Below are 15,071 nucleotides of genomic sequence, written 5' to 3'. Positions count from 1 at the left end.
CTAAGCTAAGGTTATCAGTACACCTTTAGCTATGCACTTCAAATTGAGCACGAAGCATTGTCTTTCCAGTAATGGTGAGAAGGAAGATATGAAGAAAGTTCCTTATGCTTCAGCCATTGGTAGTTCGATGTATGCAATGGTGTGTACATGATCAGATATTGCTCACGCTATTGATATTGTTAGCTGTTTTCTCTCTAATACAAGAAAAGAGCATTGGAATACTGTAAAGTGGATTATGAGATATCTTTGTGGCACTTCTAATTTGAGTTTGTGTTTTGGAATAGGAATGCCTATTCTCTGTGGTTACAGTGATTCAGATATGATCAATGATGTTGATTCTCGTAAGTCTACTTCAGGCTACTTGACTACTTTTGAGGGAGGACTGTGTTTTGACAATCTAGGTTACAAAAATATGTTGCTTTATCTACTACAGAAGCTGAGCTTATTGCTGCTGTTAAAGCTTGTAAAGAGTTACTCTGGATGAAGAGATTTTGGGGGGAACTTGGTTGTTCTCAAGAGAGGTATGTTCTTTATTGCGACAGACAAAGTGATATTCACCTTTATAAAAATTCTACATTTCATGGTCAGTCTAAACATATTGATGTGAGATACCATTGGATTCGGAATGTGTTGGATTCTAAGTTGCTTGAACCTGAGAAGATTCATGCGAATGATACTGGTTCCAATATGATGACTAAATCTTTGCCAATAGGAAAGTTTGAAGAATGTTTCACGATCGTCGGGATGGCGGTCTCCTCCACATAGTCGGGAGGGGGAGAATTGTTGGATTTTGGTCTTTTTCCCTTTCTATATGGATAAATAAAAGTCAATTTGGACTAGACCACTCTTGACCATAAGCCCATTTCTTATGGTGCATATGTAAGACTTGTAAGTCTTATTTTTAGAACACACACAAGAGAAAGAACAACAGCCAAAGAGAGAAAAAGTGAGAAAAGAGGCAGATTTTCGCACCCCATTCCAGCCCTAGGAGTCAATCTTCAAATCGTTATTCCCACTTCGTTTCTTGTCCGATTGGGATAATTTTTGGTGAGATTGTTCCTTTCAAATTAATATTTGATTGAGAACTAACAAAGGTGGATTTGAAGCCCTGTAGCTCCATATTTCTAGTCGTGAACAGTAGCTGCATTTTTGGTGATTTTACTCATTTCTTCTTTAGCTCTTTGGTGTTATGTTGTAGTTGTTGTTGCTCATTGTTTGAAACTTCTTTGGTGGACATTTTGGAGAAAATTTTTAACTCTTGTTGATTATATTGGAGCATTGGCCTTGTGATTGTTACTCTTCACACCGAAGAGGTTTTCAACGTAAATTTGGTGTCTCATATTGTTGATTTATTCTTGCTTTGACTTGTTTGGTTTGGTTGATATACTTGCTGCCCAAATATTATTTATGCTTGAATTGGTTTTCCTCCTCTTGGTTCAAATAGAAGAAAAAGTTTAGATTTGGATAATCTTCCGCTATTGTTTTGTCGTGCACCTTTGTTCGAGCTTGTTTTTCCCAACACTATATACATAAAAGAAAATAATAAAGAAGAAAGACAAACAAGAAAAAGTAGCCATATTTCGATTCGGATGTTTTTGGAATGCTACTAATAACCAATCGAATGGGCAAATATGTTTTTTCTTTCTTGTGTGGATCCTATTTCAATAAATATAAAGAAAATAAAAAGCCAAGCAATACGAGTAGATGGCTCCAATATATAATATTACACTTAACTACGTACAAATATTATTTGCACTTGGATAATTATGAAAAACACTCCAACAAGAAAGGAAGACATTCAAACAATTACAGTGGACACAACAACAATCCTTATTTATGCAATCAGCAACAAGGTTTACTAACTGATGCATCACTAGAAAGAAAACAATAATTAATTAAACAACACATATACGAGTATCATTTTTTGGTTAACTCGTTCATTAATTAATTGAGGTTGGGCATAAGTTGAAAAGCATTAGCACCTAAATTGACAATACGAAGAAGGCCAACAGATGATTTCCCAACAAGCTGCAAGGCTGACTGCAAAAGTCCGACGGATGGTAACCTCGCGTTACATGTTGAGAGCGGACTTGTAACCACAATATTGCAGTTAGACAGTAATGATGACAATATATTTTGTAGAGGATCCAACGCCAGCGAAAATACTCCCGATTCATTTGTTGTTGTACTTGACACTACATTTCCTGCTCCACACTGCAATTGCACCGATGCATCTGCAATGTTTAAACAATGTTACTACAATTTGTTTGGATCGAACGTGAAGGAGCATGTTTAAGATAAAATTCAGCTTTAACAGTTTAAACTTATTGATAAAATGGTCACACCATTCAACATGCAAGAAGAAACTTCTTATAGAATGGGATGAATGCTAGTGATATCCTAGGGTAATATTTTAGAATTATATATTTACGGAAAATAACTATAAAAAAAGTGACGCCTATACTATAGCCAAATTTGCAGTAACACACTCTTATTTTTCGGGGTCTTATGACCTCGTGAATATTTTTAAAAGTATTTCTTTGACATCTATGGGCTAACCTGGATAAGAAATCAAATCTTTGTTATATCATTTGTATATGCGCTTACCAAAAGGCAAGAAGACAAAGGAATACAACCATTATCACTCATTTACTCTCAAAACAACCTCTACTGGAGCAGAAAATGAAAATTTTTAGGCTAGTGCTACAAATTAGGAACGGTGTAATTAAAGGGAAAAATGAAAAATAGTTGTTATTTCTCTCCTATGTAGATCAATAAATGTCAATGAATTGCTTCAAGAAAATATCCAAGGGTCATAAAACTCACAAAAAGTAAGAGTGCGTTACTGCAAAAGCGGCTATAATATAGATGTCATTTTAGCTATTTCCCCTATATTTATATATTTACACTATGCAGTGTCCTGAGATCTTCCTAGTAGTAGTATTTTATATAATAAATAATATATACCTGCTAGTTCACAGCCACTAACGACTTCTTACATGTATATTCATAGGCTTACTACGTGGTACTAATTGTACGTGCAAAATAAGGACTTACTAGGGAAAATTGGGGTGGTGGTTCCATTGATGACATCAATTTTGCCGTTAAGGCTACAAAATAGAACCCCATCTATACGTATTAGTCCAAGAAGGCCACTCAGAAGTCCTCCTTCGGCTACTGCAACGGGGGTTGCAATTAAAGCAGCCAAAAGGAAAATCAAGAAAATTTTTGATGAGGCCATGACAATTTCTTTTGTGTGATATAGCTAATTAATTAAGTTGTTTCTATGAGAAGTTGTGTTGTACAATTTAGGTGTGTATTATGACCAATTTATAGGAAAAATAATGGTAAATTCAGTGGCTGAAATTTCAATATCCTAATCCACTTGTTGTGAAAGTGGCTAATATTTCTTTTGCATGTATGAATGAAGTAAATTGAAGTCGGAAGAGGCAATTTGGTTGTTTTTTTTGTCTGTGTTGAGAGAATTAGCTATCTGATCAAATGTAACTTTGCGTGCAGTTCATTGCTATATTAGATGCCATTTTTTGGGTGGTGGTCACCCTAGATATATAGCTATATAACTACAATTTGCTCTAATCATCCATAGCATGCTTTCTTTGACCTTTTTAAAATTTTCTTGAGCATGCGTATGTGAATATGGTCCAATGTGTTTAACTAGATATTACAACAAGGCCCTTCTAACATGGTCGAAAATTTCTTCAGTGTTCTATGCAGTTCACTATGCCTTAAACAATTTGAGAGTTTTGCGCTAAAATTATTCCTTGTCTATGGAGTTAATATCTCAAAAGTGTTAGAATTCAAACTCAATTTGACAACTAACTTCATGGTCAAATATGGCAACTCAATTTCAATTTGACAACTATCCAATTTGGATCCAACTTGCATTCACATATACTAGATTGTTCTTATCAACTTAAAGTCATCATCCTTGTCAAATTGAACACAACTTCATCATCCTTGTCAAGTTGAATACAACTTCTAGTTTTGACAATATTAGGCAAGCCATGATTCTAGGATCTTCCAAATGGTGGCTTAACTTTCTTATAAATAGGCACGAATATGTAAGTGTTACAGATATGGAAATTGTAAGAAAATGTTGTAAGAAATAGAGCATTATAGAAAAAAAATAGAGAGCAAAGCTCTCGTGAAAAAGTGAAGTGCCGAATCACTTATTATGAGAGAGTTGTGAGAATTTTATTTTGGTCCATTACGTTTGCAATAAGTGGTATTAGAGCTCAGATTTTATACACGCCACGATGTCAAATATGTTCCAGTTTCAACTCCCAAAATTAACAAAATCAAATTATGACAACTGGAGTATCCAGATGAAAGTCCTACTTGGTGCATTTAATTATTGGGATCTGGTTGAAATCGGTTATGATGTACTGGCAGATGAAGCAGCTAAGGCAGCTCTATCAAATGAAGAAAAACGAGTGCTAAAAAAATCGAGAAAGAGATAGCAAAACATTGAACACAATTCATCAAAGTATTGATGAATCAACCTTTGAAAAAATCTCTGGAGCAAAGACATCAAAGGAAGGGCGAATTTTTTTGCAGAAATCTCTTGAAGGAGCAGAAAAGGCGAAAAGGGTACATTTGCAAATCCTTAGAGCTGAATTTGAGACGTTGAAAATGAAAACTTCAAAAAGTTTGGATGATTATGACACCCCAGTTAAGTCGGTGGCAAACGAGATGAAAAGGAATGGAAAAGTTCTTGATGATGTTAGAATCATGGAAAAGATTTTACGGTCATTGGAATGCAAATTTAATTATGTGGTTATCGCCATCGAAGAATTAAAGGATCTATCACATATATCCTTTGATGATCTTGTGGGTTCTCTTCAAGCCCATGAGCAAAAGATGAAGCAAAGTGATGATTCTGAAAGTCTGGATCAAGCTTTGCCAAGCAAGTTATACATAACTGAAAGGCGGAATGAGCAACAACCCAGGACAAACTTTAAACAATCGTGGAGAATACCGTGGAGGATATCGAGGTTGTAATATAAGTGGTCATGGACAATGTGGATGAGTCAATAGACCATATGGTAGTGGATAGTCAAGTGAAGACTACTATGCCATAAGTCGTGGACGAAGAGCTCGAGGCAGAAATCAAGGTAGAGGCATATCTCAATAGGGATACAAATCTCAGGTACAATGCTATAATTGTGATAAATATGATCATTATAGCTATGAGCATAGATCATCTCCTAAACAAGAAGAAAGAAGCCATGTAGCAGCTATTGAAGATCAAAATAGAGAATCTCGCAATTCCTCACCTATAAGGGAGATGAAAAATCCAAGAGGAATATTTGGTATTTGGATAGTTGCGCCAGCAACCATATGTCTGGACAAAAGGAGTTGCTTTCCGAACTGGATGAATCTATTAATGGTAAAGTAACCTTTGGCGATGAATCACAAGTTTCTATCAAAGGAAAAGAAAAACTTAGAATTACTTAGAAAAATAGAGAAAAGAAATTTATTCCTGATATCTACTATGTACCATCTTTAAAAAGCTAACATAATCAGCCTTGGCCAGCTTTCTAAAATAGGATATGAAGTGCAGATAAAGGATTGCTCAATGACCTTGAGAAACAAAAATAAAGAATTTGTTTCCAAGGTTAATATGATGTAAAATCGTCTATTCACTATTGATATTGAGTCTGGCGATGTGAAGTGCATGAAAATATTTATAAAAGATGACTCGTGGCTATGGAACTTGAGCTATGGACATCTTGGATTTTCTGATCTAAAGCCCGTTAGCAAAAAAAAGATGGTGAATGGTCTGCCAAAAATAAATTCATCTGATCAACTGTGTGAAGCTTGTATCAAAGGAAAATAACACCAACAAAATTTTGAAGTTGGAAAGTCTAGAAGAGCTAGACGACCACTCGAGATTGTGTATTCGGATTTAGCTGATTCGTTTGACGTACCATCACTTGGTGGAAACAAGTATTACCTAACTTTTATTGATGATTACAGTAGAAAAAGTTGGATATATATTTTGAAAGAAAAATCAGAAACTCTTGAAAGATTCAAAGAGTTTAAAGCAATAGTGAAAAAACAAAGTGGGTATTATCTGAAGGTACTTAGGTCTGATAGAGGAGGTAAATACACTGCAAATTTATTTGAAGGTTTCGTTAAAGAGCATGAAATTACTCATCAGTTGATAGTTAGACATACACATCAACAAAATGTAGTCACGAAAAGAAAGAATCATACCATTCTCAACATGGCAAGGAGTATGGTGAAAGGTAAGTATTTACCAAAAATTTTTTGGGCTGAAGCTGTTCACTGTGCAGTTTATTTGTTGAATCTTTGTCCAGCAAAGAGTGTACAATATTGACACCAAATGAAGCCTGGAGTTGAGAATATCAAGATATTTGGATGTATTGCACATGATCATATTCCTGAACAGTTAAGAAATAAGCTCGATGATAGAGGAGAAAAGTGCATCTTTATTGGATATGATAAAAGAAGCAAAGCTTACATATTGTATAATCCTTTCACGAAGAAGGTGATTATTGGAAATAGAGTGAAGAAGAAAAGAAAATTGAAGGATTATTCTTTCGTGATGAAGATGATGATGATTTTATTGATCAAAATGAACTAGATGACGGATAAAGTCCATCACAAAGTCCCGTTGTAACAACTCCTTCAACATATGCATCACCAAGTAGCAGCAGCTCAAGTAAAGCTCCCACAAAGTCACAATGTCTCTGTGAAATTTATGATGATACTGAGCCCATTGAGACTTCTCTCGATTATTTCTTATTTTGTTTAATGGCTGAGTGTGATCCAGTAACATATGAAGAGGCAACAGAAGATGTTAAATGGAAGAAGGCAACGAACGAAGAAATTGCTGCCATCAGAAGTAATGACACATGGAAGCTAACAAGTCTGCTAGACGGACATAGCCCTATTAGAGTCAAATGGGTGTACAAGATGAAAACAAAAAAAAGAAGAAAAAGTGGACAAGTACAAATCAAGACTAGTTGCAAAAGGCTACAAAAAAAATATGGAGTTAATCTATTTTCGCACAGAAGATCAGTTGGCAGATATATTTACAAAACCATTGAAAGCAGATGTATTCCACATGCTCAAAGAAAAACTCAGAATACAAAATTTAGTTTGAGGGAGAATGTTATAATTCAAACTCAATTTGACAACTAACTTCATGGTCAAAGATGACAACTCAATTTCAATTTGAAAACTATCCAACTTAGATTCAACTTGCATTCACATATACTAGATTAAAATAAAATTTCAACGACACATCTTAACCTAACTAGGATCCTATATATTATCCTCTTAAACTATTTTAAAATAAAATAAATACATCCTAAAAGCTGACGGGGTATAGAGAGTGAGTGGAGATATTGGACACATATTCTTCTTTTAATTGATAACTTTATTGAGTGGAGATATTGGACACATATTCTTTTTTTAATTGATAACTTTATAATTAGTTAGTAGACATAATTATTGATACTAGTCAAGTGTATGTGCTTTGCATGTATGTAGTGCGTTAATTAATAATGAATATATATAAAAAAACAAATTATTATGTGTATAATATATTATTATTAAGTACACAATTTTATTACATTATTAACAACATCAAATTTTCCTAAAAAGGAACTCTAAATCTACAGAAAGTTATTGATATTTATTATCGGCAATATTTAATATCATTAAGATAATAGTATAATAATTGAAGAAAAATAGTGAAAAGACGATTTTGTCTAAAGCGTAATCTTTTAATGAAGGACAAAAAGTTCAAACAACATTTTTAATGACCTTCATGCTTTTAATATAGTATAAATTAAACTTATATATATTTAATTATTTTCATTTCTTTCTATGTAAAGTATGTATTTTCATCTCCTTCTATGTAAAATATTTATTTTAGTTTCTTCCTCAGTTTAAACTTTTTATTTTTGTTTTTTTATTAATTTCTTATCTTTTCATTTTTGATTATTTTTAAAAAATTATAAGGATTTTTTTAAAACAAAAAAAATAAAAAGTGTCATTTAATTCTAACTTTTGAATTTTTTTATGTTTTATTTGATTTTTTCAGTTATTTTGATATCCATTTGAAATTAACTTATTTTAAATACAAGAAATTTGGAATTAAATTTGAAATCTAATCAAAAGAAAATAAAAAGAGTAAATAAATATAATAGAAAAATAAAAGAGAAAATACAATGAATGCAGGTTAAAAAATTAAATACAATGAAATTTTTTTAAAAATAATTACGTGTATTAACTTAATTTAAAAACAAGATAAAGAAAATAAGAAGATTTTAAAAAATTAAAAACTTTAAAAAAATTTAAAAAATCTTTTAAAAAAATATATATTTACTTACCTGTCAAGCACGTGTGTACAAACAAAACCAACTTACTTGGTTTAATATGCCATGTCAGCACAAAAGGTGCACAAAAATGCAAAAAAAAAAAGAGTTTGTACTAGTAATAGGACCCTAGTTAAGTTAAGATGTGTCGCTGAGATTTCGGTCATAGTTCAGAGGTACTTATGCATTATCACTCTTTTTAATGATAAATTTAGTTGAGTGATTTTATTGGTACAAATGTCTAAATTGAGTGATTTTGTTGATACAAAATAAAGTTCAATCATTTTGCTAGATAAATTTTTAAAATTTTGAGATATTAACTCTTACCTATGAGAGTAGGTTCATTTTGGTCCTTAAAAAATAACCTGAGCATTTTTAACTCCTTAACTTTGTTAAAGTGGAGCACTTTTAATCTTGTTAACAGAATCCGTTTAAAAGTAATGGTGTTAAACCCATGTGATACCACACATGACTTGTAAAATATAAAATCCATTGGATAAACTGTTTCTCCTTTTCTAAGATTGTATTGTCGCACCTTAAGGCCATTTTATTACTGCCTTTAAGGAAAAATAATCACTATTTTCGAGTGGGACAAATTGTTGCGTTATAAAGTATTGTATTATGATAGAAATATCTACTACTATATAATAATCTTAAGAAAGGAAGAAGGCAAGAAGAAATAAAATGTGTATCAATCAAGAAAGAAATAGCATTGTCAATGGAAATTTGCACCATTCGAAAATTCGTTCTTGCCATTAGTTTTTATCATTGTTATGTTAGGGAGACCAAAATTACTCCACTTTAGCAAAGTTAAGGAATTAAAAATTCTCAAGTTATATTTGAAGGACCAAAATGAACCTACTTCTATAGATAAGGGATAATTTTAGCCCAAAATTGTAATGTCGCTATTTTTGAGAAATTATTTTTTGTGTGAAATGATCATTTTGCTCTTTTTCCTAGCGTTTTCATGCTTTGTTTGTGTTGTGGGGATGGTTTGTGCGGTTCTTAATGTGATCGGGTGAGATTTTAGTGATTTGAGACCTTGAGTGAAGTTTTTATTAAGATAGTTGACTTTGGTCCATATTCTGAAATCCAAGCATCGGATAGAAATTTCATCAGTTCCGTTACATTCGAAACATCGAGTTTGGTCTAGTTGAGTGTTGACTTAGAGCCTCAAGACCTTAGAATCTATTTTGGAAATTTAGGCTAAAAGTTGAGTTTTAGTCCAAAAGGGATCCGGGAGGGTATTTTTATCATAACGCCCTTTTTTCAGAATTTTGATGATTTTATTGAGTCTGAAATATTAAATTCATTGCGGTAGCATATCCAGTTTATTTTTATCGGATCCTGAACAATTTTTAAGGGTCCAATCAGAGGCATTTTTGAGTTGGCATAGCTACTGTTTTCTGGTTTCTGGTGCAAAATATTATGTTCATCGTGACATGGGTCACACGATCGCGATGTGTTAGGTCAATGAGTTTTGCGCTCACGAGGGAGGGCACCACGATCATGATGGGTTGCGATCACAGGCTGGGTGTCCTCGATTATGATGGTGTTCCCTATTTTGCTTCGCGATCGTGACAGTTAGTGGCTCACGATCGCAAAGAGTTAATTATGCCTAAATAGAGTCAACTTCAGGAATTCTTCTCATTTTTCACATTCCTCTATTGATACTTGATTTGAAGCTTAGGAAGGGCAATTTTGAAGGAAACTTTAGAGAAATTTCGATCGGGTAAGTTCATTTATCATTCCTAAATTGTTGAGTGTTGACTTAGAGCTCCGAGACCTTAAAATTCATTTTCGGAATTTAGGCTAAAAGTTGAGTTTTAGGACTAAAAGGGTCTGAAAAGGTAGTTTCATCCTAACACCCTTTTTCAGAATTTCAACGATTTCATTGAGTCTAAAATATCGAATTTAGTGCGGTAGTGTCACGCCCCGGGAGGGTACCCTAGATATGACCGGCACTCAAAGAACATTGCTAGTCCCCAAGCGAACCACCTAGTCCAATCACACATCCGTTCATTCAATCAATCAGCGGAAGATTTAAAATAAAGAAATAATTTAGTGGGCAATTTCAATCAACAATCTAACTCAAAGAAGAAAGGCCATGGGCCAACAAATTGAACTTCAATCTATGTCATTAAAATAGTCTGACAAGAACAATTCATGGAAATAAAATACTCAATTGACCCATCACTATTTAGTCTATGAAGCATCTATCACTACTATCTAATTGGTGCCAATGACATGTTTATGTCTAACTCAAATCAGAATGAAAAGGACTAAACTCAACGCAAGAATAACATAAGTGGTGTCCTCCGAATGTAGGAGAGGACTCACCAATAAGCTGAGTGTGAATAGATCCTCAATGGTGCTCCTATTGACGATCTCTTAAACCTTTCTCTGCATCATGAAATGATGCAGGTCCAAATGGACGTCAGTACATGGAATGTATGAGTATGTAATATAACAGAATGAAACATACCCCAAGGTAGAATAATATCAGTTCGGATAACTCAAATCAGGAAGATAAGAGAGACTCAATCAAGGTGTCACAGTTTAGACAGAGACCAATCATAAAATATCCAATCCAATCTAATCATGTACGATCCAATTCAATCAAATCATTCAATCCAATCCAATCATATACAATCGGTCCAATCCAATCATATACAATCTGATCCAATCCAATCATATACAATCCGATCCAATCCAATCACAACTATCCAATCTAATCCAATCATATACCATCAACTCCAATCCAATCACATTTCATCAGATACAATCCAATCACATATCATCCAATTCAATCCAATCGCATATCATCTAATCCAATCCAATCATATACAATCAATTCAACAATCAAGTCAAAGGACTCAATTCAATAGATATGCAAATTAAAATTTAGCAATGTTTTACAATTCAACTCAATCATCTACAATCACAATCAAACCAATCATATCATGCACAATCCACTTAATTTGGAAGTTTCTCTAACCGACAACCATCACCATATGATCAAGTGATAGTACAACAAGCCAACGTTGTTGCCACGTCCGTTCATACCTTGCCAGGGTAAGAACGAATCAACAATTATGGATCCATAACCAATCAAGTACTATCATGTCAGGACAATAATTTAGGAAACATACGACTTTAACAGTCTAATCCTCTCCTACGTTTGGCGATGTAGTTATTGGTTTGAGTATGGACTATACTCTTACCCAATTTGGTGCTTGATACTCCTCCCAAGACTCAATATGCTCATATCTATCAAGTGAGTAAAATACTCAAAATACTCATTTAGTATCTTAGGATTTATTTTCAAATCAACTCATTTAGTCTCATTAAACTCTTTTCAAAACTCATTCAATCTGGTCTCATTGGACCTTCATTCACAATCAACTCATCTCAATCATCAAACTCTTCTTTTAAAAATTTGATACCATCTCAACTCAATGAATGCAGAAAATATCAGATGCGTTTAAAACATAATTTCAACTCCTCAACTCAAACTCAAAATAGACATTTTAATGTAAAAATGTTCAACTCGTTTATACTCAAAATACTAATGTTCAAAAATAATTAAAAGACTTCTCAAACTCAACTCATGCTTAAACTCTTTTTAAATCAAAGATGAAAATAATCATTCTTTAAACTCAAAATAGTGTATAAATAATTAATGCAAAAATATTCACAAATCATTTATTTAAAACTCCTTCTCAAACAATCATTTATACTCATATGACTCCAATCAAATCAAATTATGCAAATCACATATCATGTAGTCACATTAGACTCCAATCCATTTCATATCAAAACATCATCATCAACATAACCTCTTCATTAATCATTTTTCCTTAGTTAAATAAACATCATTCACATCATCATCAAACATCACCATTCACATCATCATCAAACATCTTGCTCCAAAATCCTTATTTAATTCTATGTTCGATTTATAGAGATAAAAAGACATTCTGGCTCTACCAAGGTTTCGTTCCTTTTTATGCCATTCACATTCATAACTATCCCAATTCATTCTTTTCATTCCAATCAATACATATACACAAAAAAACATCAATCTCAATCTCAAGACAATTATGACAAAAAGAAATTTCATCTTAGGTTCATGTGAATGAATACATGAATCCATACTCTCAACAAAACTCAACTAAAGAACACCATCAATACACATGCATTTATAGACAAAAATTCATTTGTAGTCCATATGTAGAAAGATAATTATTCAATAATTCAAGTCATGAAAATCATCCATCAATTAATAGATATAAAAATATTCCATAGTTTAGGAAAAATTCAAGAAAATGTTCCTAGAAGGTTCAAGCCTTTTACCATTTTTATCCAACACATTTGTGGGGCATATGGAAGAATTCAATCAATATTTTAGGTTAGCCTTATATATCTAGAAATCGAAGAAAATCAAGACTTGAAGGAATGACTTGAAATCTAACTCCTCTTCTTCTTCTCTAGTTTCTTCTCTTCAAGTCTTCCATGCCTAAATGAGGAGAAAACCCTCCTTGGTGTGATGAAGAACTCATTTTTTGTCCCAAAACGGCTAGGGTTATATTTGGGATATGTGGAAAAAAGTCTGGAATGCCCTTTCTATAGAAAAATTTGAAAAATGAATCCAAAAACCTGCAAGTGCTTTAGTGGCGTGCCGCGCCAAGGGCCAAACTACAGAGACCAGTTTCTGGCGCTATAGAGATCCTTTATAACCCCTAAACACATCTAACACACTTCAAATACTTAAGAATTGATCCTAACTCATATATAAAATTACAAGTCATTCGGTTCGAGTCTACACACACGTAAAGAAATGTTTGAGTCTTTGCAGAAAAAAATTTGGGGTGTTACATTATCTCCCCCTTGGGATCATTTTTCCTCGAATGAAGATCAACCATATATGGAATCGAGAAATGAATAAAAATCAAGACTCAATAAAATCAACCAATCAGACATATAAAGCAATCTAGACAATCAAATATTATGACTCAAAAATAGGCAAGCCACTTCAAGTCAAAAGTAGGAACATTACCTTCAACATTCTCATCATTAGGCACGAATAGAACATTGAAACTCTACCAACCGAATCATTCAAACATCTACATCATCAACCGTTGAATTCCAATTCATGAACGACAACCCCAATCCTCTTCACAATTTCATAAGGCCAATATATCGGTGCCCAAACTTCCCTTTCTTTCTAAGCCTCGTAACACCCTTCACATACATCCAATCATTCCCCCAAAAGTCATCAATAACCTACTACCATCACTCTCATAGTGACAACCATACACTCAAACCTATCACTCTAACCACCTCAACTACATCTAAGAATTCTCAGGCCTACTTTAACACTTCTATCCTCAATTAGATAGGTACAACATAACTATCACAATTAAGAAACACTCACTCTCCCCCATCTTCTCTCACTTAACTCAGTCTACTATCATCAACATGGGGGGCACATGGGCATGGTGCTCATACACACGAAAGGAATAGACTATCACCTTGAGTGAAGTTTTAGGAAAATACGAGATGGAAAAACATCAATGTCTCGTCCTGATCAACTCATCACTATCGAAAGATCAAGACTTACTTTTGTTCATTACCCTATCATCTCTCCCTTAGCTCAAAGGCATCAAATAAATGATACTAACTAGTTACCCTAGGCAACTCATAAAATTAGAACCTCATACAACTTTATACTATCTCATATATATATTTTAAGCCTCTTCTTACCAAATGACTTAGCCTCAATTCACTATTTACATCTGAGGGTCATATACCCCTCCATTCATTACACCCACTCCTTGCAAGTTAATATCTTAATCTCTCGCATACGTCATGTCAAGCCTACTATATTAAATCTTAAAACCACCACTATCACAATCATTAATTACACCTTATTACTCACCTTATAGATACTTTGCTCTACTTACACGCATCAATCAACCACCATTATCACTATTTGAGTTCTACTCCTCTAAGTCCATCTTTCTAACTCTAGAATCATTCTACAAACCATAGCTCGCCATGCCTCAAATCACATTCCATCGAATGGTTATACTAATCATTTAGAGACATAAATTCTCTCTCGAAGATAACAGTTGAATCAAGATCTAGAGATGAGATTCTAGGATACATCTTACTCTGGTTCAAGCTCACAATTCATTAGATTTGGGTGCATTCTTTCGAATTAATAGAATTAAGTACACTAATCGACTCCTCTCAAGACTTGAGTAGTCTTTTTACTTTCTTAAGACTTCATCTTAACTCATAAGCAAGAATCTGAAGTTTATTATTCCAACCACTTTGAGTATGAGGGTGTAACATCCCCTAAAAACATTGTATACGATGTTTCAATTTTCGCATAAACATGATACAACCTCTGTATTTTGGGCATAACTTTTCATAGGAATATCCAAATTGAGTGATTCAAATTTCTGAGTAACCACAAGATCATTACCTACAACTGTTATGAGGAACATATTTTCAAATTCGGAGGTTAAGTAGGTCTAATAAATTAATTTTTGTAAGGTAGGATGCTGTGACGGAAATGAGTGTTTATAGAAGAAAAATTATATCTCACTGTAGGTTTATCCAAATTGGTTGATTATTGAACGATAGAAAACTAGACTTCAATATCTACAATTCTTATGAAGACACCAAATC

General features: G+C 33.4%; 1 protein-coding gene across 1 annotated transcript; it reads right to left on the bottom strand.

Moving 5' to 3' along the window:
* Positions 1-1,705: 1,705 nt before the first annotated feature.
* On the bottom strand, positions 1,706-3,318 carry LOC129884973 (phylloplanin-like). Its single transcript, XM_055959229.1, has 2 exons — positions 3,058-3,318; positions 1,706-2,234 (listed from the first exon to the last, which is right to left on the bottom strand). Exons 1-2 carry the CDS (start codon positions 3,239-3,241, stop codon positions 1,945-1,947), a joined length of 474 nt encoding a protein of 157 aa, XP_055815204.1. The 5' UTR covers positions 3,242-3,318; the 3' UTR covers positions 1,706-1,944.
* Positions 3,319-15,071: the final 11,753 nt, after the last annotated feature.

This window comes from Solanum dulcamara, chromosome 4, assembly GCF_947179165.1.
Source record: "Solanum dulcamara chromosome 4, daSolDulc1.2, whole genome shotgun sequence".
Lineage (NCBI taxonomy): Eukaryota > Viridiplantae > Streptophyta > Magnoliopsida > Solanales > Solanaceae > Solanum > Solanum dulcamara.
This window is presented reverse-complemented; position numbering and strand designations above follow the sequence as displayed.

Bases quoted from the DNA above. Each gene is read 5' to 3' on its own strand.
- LOC129884973 (XM_055959229.1), bottom strand. From the start codon at position 3,241: ATGGCCTCATCAAAAATTTTCTTGATTTTCCTTTTGGCTGCTTTAATT. The intron at 2,235-3,057 runs GTAAGTCCTTAT...TAAACATTGCAG, and splicing joins CACCACCCCAATTTTCCCTA to ATGCATCGGTGCAATTGCAG.